This window comes from Mesitornis unicolor, unplaced genomic scaffold (genome assembly GCF_000695765.1).
Source record: "Mesitornis unicolor isolate BGI_N332 unplaced genomic scaffold, ASM69576v1 scaffold36649, whole genome shotgun sequence".
Taxonomy (NCBI): Eukaryota; Metazoa; Chordata; class Aves; order Mesitornithiformes; family Mesitornithidae; genus Mesitornis; species Mesitornis unicolor.
The window spans coordinates 1-6,210 of NW_010207515.1; the positions used below are offsets into that span (position 1 = coordinate 1).

The window sequence follows — 6,210 nt, forward strand, 5'->3', positions numbered from 1 at the left end:
AGCTGTCCGCGGCGTCGCTTGGGGAGGGAGAGCCCCGGCAGCCTGAGCTGACCCCGGAGGCTGTGCCCCAGCGTTGCGGGCCAGGTGGTTGTTGGCGCTCCGAGGCTCGGCACTGGGGATGCTGTTAGTGGAAATAACGGGGCAGCGTGGGCTGGTGGATGGGTCGATGCAAAGGTGGTTGGAAATGTGTATGTGGATGCACTACAAGGCCCAGCATGGCCAGAGCAGTGCCACTGCTGGTAACGGAGAACGCTGTTCCTGGTACGTGGGTCCCAGGACACTTCCCTGCTTTTGTGGGGAGGCCACTGGCAGATGGCCCTGCATCCTTGCAGTAGGAGGACAACCTCCAGCAGCTTGCAGACATTGCCTCCAAGCATGGAGAAAAGCAACGTCATGGACCTGAACTGAGCAGGACCTGCTGGCAAAGGGCCACCCTGTTAGGGTGTAGTGTGCCTCGAGGGTCTAATGTTCGTCCAAACGCTTATTGTTGCCATGTTAGTGGCTGCTGGCCTGTTGCAAGAGGTGCTGGAGTGCCCATTTACTCTAGCCAAGCTGGTGGGAAGGATCACTGAGCAGTTGAAGCCTTTGCCTACAGCCTGTGTTGTGGTGTGCATTGTGGGCTTGTTGCTGGGAAAGCCATGATGGGTCGTCAGCCCTACACAGCCACTCTACACAGGGTGCACTCTCAGATGGGACAGGGCGCATCAGTGGGGAGCAAAGGGCGGCACTGGGCTGTGTCAGAGGGGCTTCATCAGGTGAACAAACCTGGCACGGCACATGGGAAAAAAATTTTCCTGAAACTCCTATGAAAGATCAGTCCAACAGATTATTGTCAGCATCCGTATCATCATCATTGGCTTGACAGCCATCAGCACTCAAGAGGTTCCCAAAAAGCAGAGCAAGACCTTGGTTGCTATTGTCCCTCTCCTGTGTCATGCACGCGTGACCATGGCCAGAGCACCAGCACTTTCATTTGGGAGTTTGTGAGCAGAGCAGCGTGCCAGTGTGAGCAGGTCAAGGCCTCTTGCTTGAAGAGTTTGTGGCTATCACTATTCCCTCTCCTAGGTTGCCACACTGAGTTCTGGATGGGCTTTTCTTACAGTTCCTCTGGTGACTAGTCCTGGAGCAGCTCAGCTTCACCAAGCTGCTACTTGGCCCCTGAATTTCTCCCAGTGCCAAGCAGCTGGTGTTTGGGCCTAATTTTCCTGAACCTGCCAGCAGAGGAATTGCATTCTGCTGCCTCAGCTGCTTAGCAGCTGCCTTTTCCAGCAGCCAGGCCTGCACATCCAGCACAAACACATGAGCAGTGAGACCTGCCCAGCAGCAGTCTTAATTTCTAGCCTAATCTTGGTCATGAAGGATGTGCTTGCCCAGAGCAGGGAGTGTTGCAAAGAGCAAAAATAATTTTCCAAGCTTGCTGAAGAGCTCTGGAAGAGGTTTAACCAGAAAGCCCTTTGCTGCCACCTGCCCAGCCTCTCACCCCAGGACTTCTCAGGGTCCAGCCCCTGCAGCAAACCCCAACAAGGGAGATCTACAACCCTCCAGCTGGGGCTGCTGGCAGCACTTCCCCCACACCCAGAGTTGGGGACCCCCTCCCAGCTGCCATCTCCATAGCAGCAGCTGCATGTCAAGGTGAGGGACTGTGATGGCTCCAGAGTGTGAGGTCCTCAGCCCAGGGTGGGCAGCAAGAGTGCTCATGCATTGTCCTCCCTCGATCGAGAGTGCTTGGCTGTTGTCACATCTCATTGCCTGGGCACCTCTGCTGCTGCTGCTCCAAGAGCTCTTCTAGGCCAGCTGATGTATTTGACTTTCTGGCTGGGAAGCTGGGTCCCAGCCGTCACTACCGGTGGTGCTGGGGGGCTTGGGGGAGTTTTCTCAGAAAGGATTGGCCAGCTACTGCTGCAAAGCTGCAAGAGAGGACCTCATCTGCTCCACCCCACTGTGCCCCACAGCCATCCTGGCTGCCCCATCTCAGTGGGTCATCAGTGGGTGGGTGGCTACTGCCATCACTTGCTGGGACATGGCACTAGCTGTGCTGGAAGCAGAGTCCCGAGCAGGGGTGGAGGGAATGGCCAGGGGAGGGTGAGGGGTACAGGGGGCACAGAGGTCTGGGGGAGCCTGGTTCCAGCCAGGGTGCCCCCAGCCTTGCTTGACCTCCCCAAAGCTGTGCTGCCTACAGGCATGGTGGAGGCGCCCCTCGACCCTGAGACCATCCTGGTGCTGGAGGTGATGTGCTTCCAGCTGGGGCCGCTGCTGGCTCATGGTGCCAGGGAGTTTTACGAGGCTGCAGGCCCCCACTGTGGCAGAAGGTGCCCATCAAAGTCATCTCCAAAAGGAAGGCACTGGAGGAAGACCCCAGGAAGCCCCTGGGGTAGTCTGGAGTGGGAGGGCATTGGGGGCACCACGGGCAATGGGCAGAGATTCAGAGGGACAGGGAGCTATTGGCGGGGGGGGGGGCCCGCGCGGGGGGTTAACTCAGGTTTCAGCAGACAGGAGGGTGGCGGCCGTGGTGGGCACGAAGTGAGGAATTGCCGGGGGCTAGGGGAGCACTGGTGCGCAAAAGGGACGGGAGTGCAAGGCAAAGAGAGGCCAGAGGGGGGCAGGCCTGTCCCACTTCAAGCCCTTGCTGCCCACGGGTCTTGAAAGGCTTGTGCCGCAAGCGCCTCATCACGCTGTACCAAGGGACGGAGACAGAGGACGGACTTCTACCTCCTCATGGAGCTGGTCCCCTCGGGGATTGTCCTGGAGTGGGTGCAGAGCCAGGAAACCCGTTCCCAGGGCCAGGCAGGGCTCTCGTTCTCCCAGCTGCTCCTTCCTCTGGCCGGTCAGCACAGCAGGGTCATCATCCACCGGAGGATGAGCATGGGGGCACAGGGTCCCCACTCTGGCAGCTGGGTCAGGGCTCCCCGAGGCAGTGAGGGCGCTGCAGGCCCCTGGCCGTGGTCTGGAGGATCATTCCTCCCAGCCCAGCCCAGGCAATGAAAGGCCTCCTGGAAGCCTACACGCCTCTGCCTGCCACACTGCACCTTTACCTACCCTCCCTCCACAGGGCCACTTGCTCCACTGCTCCCAGTCCAAGCCCTCCTCATCCCAGAGGAGCCCCCGACCCCTCATCTACCCACAGCTCCCTCCTTGACCCCTGACCTCCCCCTCCCCGCAGTTGCCATCTGCCCCCAGCACATGCTGCCTCTGCCCCACAAGGACTTGAAACTGGAAAATCTTTTCCTGGACAGTGAGGACAACCTGAAGGTCTCCATCTCCAGCTTCTCCAGGAGGGTGGCACTGCAGGATGCCAGTGGGGAGTCCCACATGTGGAGCTGCCCTCCAAGACATCGCTGAGATAGACCTTCTGCGGGTCCTACACTTATGCCTGACCCAAGATCCTGCAGGTGCAGCCCTATGACCCCTTCGTGGCAGACACCTGGAGCACTGGGGTCATCCTCTATGTCCTGCTCCTGGGCTGCATGCTCTTCAGTGCCACCAACCTGCATCACCTCCTGCGCCAGACCCAGTGCTCCCACCCCGTCTCCCTCCAAAGGCAGCCCCTGCCCCAGAACTGCAAGGTGAGGGTGTAGGGGAGCATTTGAAGGGCATTAGGGGACATTGAGGGCATTGGAAGGTGGGAGAGCAGAAGACAGGGGTCAGTGAAATGGGGGACAGCTATGGGACTTTGAGAGACACCAAGAAAGCATTAAGGAGAGCTAAGGCCATGAGAAGGCACGGGAAGCTTTGAGGCCCATGAGGAAGGATTCTGGAGGGCAGCTGGGGCCAGGTAGGGGCAGCTGCAGGTCATCAGGGGAGAGCTGGAGGGCACTGCGTGGGCCATGGAGGCAGCAGAGGAGTGAGGGGGCAGTGAGGAGCATTGGGGGCAGCTGGGGCACCAGGGGCCGGGGACACTGGGGTGGGAGTGTGCAGGGGTCTCCCAGATGATGGGCTTCCCCCAGGCCCCACCCACGTGCTGTTTTGGGACCCCCTTGACTTCAGGGAGCTGCTAATAAAAGCCTTGAACCCTCTCTTGGCTCCCTCCTCCCTCTTCCCTGGTGGAGCTCCCATCGTGGAGAGCACCTGCAAGGGACCTCCCCCAATCTATGGTGGCATCAACCTCCAGGCCACAAAGCAGCCTCCCCATCTGGGGACATCTCTCTGTTCAGAGATTCTCTGTGATCATGGGAGCTGCCAGGCCCCAGGAATCTGGAGGCTTCCACCATGAGCAGAGCCACCTCCAGCCTCCCAGGACCATTTCTCCAGACCCTTCTTCATCTTCGTGGCCCTTCACAGCACTTGCTCCACTATGTCTGTGTCTCTCTTGTATTATGTGGCCCGGACGGACACAGCACTCTGGGGGGTGGCCTCACCAGGGCTAAGGAGAGGGAAAGACCACCCCTGTCCACTCATTGGCAACACTCCCCTCTAATGCAGCCCAGGAGGCTCTTGGCCTCCTGAACAGCAGCACAACCCTCCAGTTTATCAGTCGTTCCTCCCTGTTATTGGTCATCTGCAAACTTGCTAAGGGTACACTCTGACCCATCATCCAGGCCACTAATGATGAGGAAAAGGAGTGGTGGCCCTGGAGCAGGTTGCCCAAAGAAGCCGTGGATGCCCCATCACTGGAAGTGTTCAAAGTCAGTTTGGAAAAGGCTTAGAGCAACCGACCAAGTGATAGATATCCCTGTCCATGGCAGTGAGGTTGGACTAGGTGATCTTTAAGGCCATTGCCAATCCAAACCACTCCATGATTCTATAACTCTGCACAGACTCTCAGATTCCTGGAGATGAAGTCACCAGATCTGCAGCATCTGGAAGAAGTTCGCAGAAAACGGGTGAGCAAAAAGGAGTTTCAATAACATCCTTGCATCTCGTAACCGTCTGTTACTGGCATGCAGAATGGTTCAGCATAGAGAACACTGTGGAGAGATGCCTTTTGGACACCTTCAGATACACTGGTGAAGAATCACCCAGGGACGAAGGTGAGTAGAACTGTTTCCCAGATGCTTTACTTCTTAACTGACAACTCTGCAGTCTAAAAAGCACTACTAATTGCAACACGGGGCTTTCAGAAACTGGCTTAGCTACAGCCAAGGATGGACCATGAGAGTGGTGGAAGCACCTGAGCTCCATGGGAGAGGCTTGGCTCAGCTCCTGCAGAGCAGACTGGAGCAGCAGCACACACTGCAGCTCCACGGGCTTCAGTCAGCTCTGTGTGTACTGTCGACGAGGAACACGAGCACGTAGCAGGCAGGGAGTTGTGTTGACTTGGGAACATCAGCAAGAGATACTCTTCTGAGTCATTAGCAGCATTGCACAATGGACCTTTCAAAAGCTGGCTCTGCTCTGAGTAACCTGGATTTTCCTGCCTTCAGGAAGTCGGCATGGAAGAATGGCTCCACAGTCCCCTCCATCTGCACTCTCCATAATTTCCTCTACGTGGTCTAACCCGGGGACAGCTGGGTAAGCAGAATGAGGAAGGCCGTGAGGAAGTATGTTGCTGTGCTCCAAAGGCAGTGGAAGAGTGCTCAACCCACCAGAGAGCCCTGCACTGCCCATCAAGCATGAACACATGCCACCAACTTGAGCTATGGCATTTGTGTCATAATTAGTGGCTAGGAACAGCTTGCAGCAGCAGGTTTCCCTCTTCATCCTGTCAGAGAGGAGCCGTTTGAGGAACAGAAAGCTGTGGGTAGCTGTCCTCCTAGCAGCTCTCTCTGCATTTCCAGAAGTACTGCAGTCTCCTGCTCCACCCTAAGTCACCTCTCCTTGGCTTCTGCCCGCCTTTCAAGCACCTCCTCAAAGTACGTAGCTCTGCCCTTTTCCAATTTCTTTGCTGCTTTGAATATCTTTGTGCTCTCCAGAGACTCATCTCCTAACCACTACTTTCTCCTGGCCTTTCAGGGTTCCTTCAATGTCTCCTGCTCTGGATTCTGTCATTTGGAGAGGTTTGGTTGAGCTCATCCACAGCCAAACACAGCTCTCACCCCTCCTCTTGATGATGTTACTTAAGATCTGTGCTCACTTGTTGTCCTTTGCTTTCCATCTCTCTTTCTCATCCCCAGGCCAGGCAGGTGAGTTCAGGTGTGGCTGCCTCTGGAAAATACAGGGTGGGGAGGAGATTGCCATTGGTGCAGCCCAGCATGCCGAATCTTTGCCCCATGGCCTGTCTCCAGACCTCTTCCAGATCATTCCAGACACGCAGAAACGCTATGCAACATGTCC

At 56.9% G+C, this 6,210-nt stretch overlaps 1 protein-coding gene across 1 annotated transcript; it reads left to right on the top strand.

The window, feature by feature from the left end:
* Positions 1-2,181: 2,181 nt before the first annotated feature.
* Positions 2,182-3,563, top strand: LOC104546697 (testis-specific serine/threonine-protein kinase 4-like; the record flags this gene model as incomplete). Its single annotated transcript, XM_010192142.1, is given in 3 exon segments — positions 2,182-2,263; positions 3,161-3,249; positions 3,345-3,563. Coding segments are annotated over 3 exon segments (390 nt in total), but the record flags the coding sequence as incomplete, so codon positions are not given.
* Between the last annotated feature and the right edge of the window lie 2,647 nt (positions 3,564-6,210).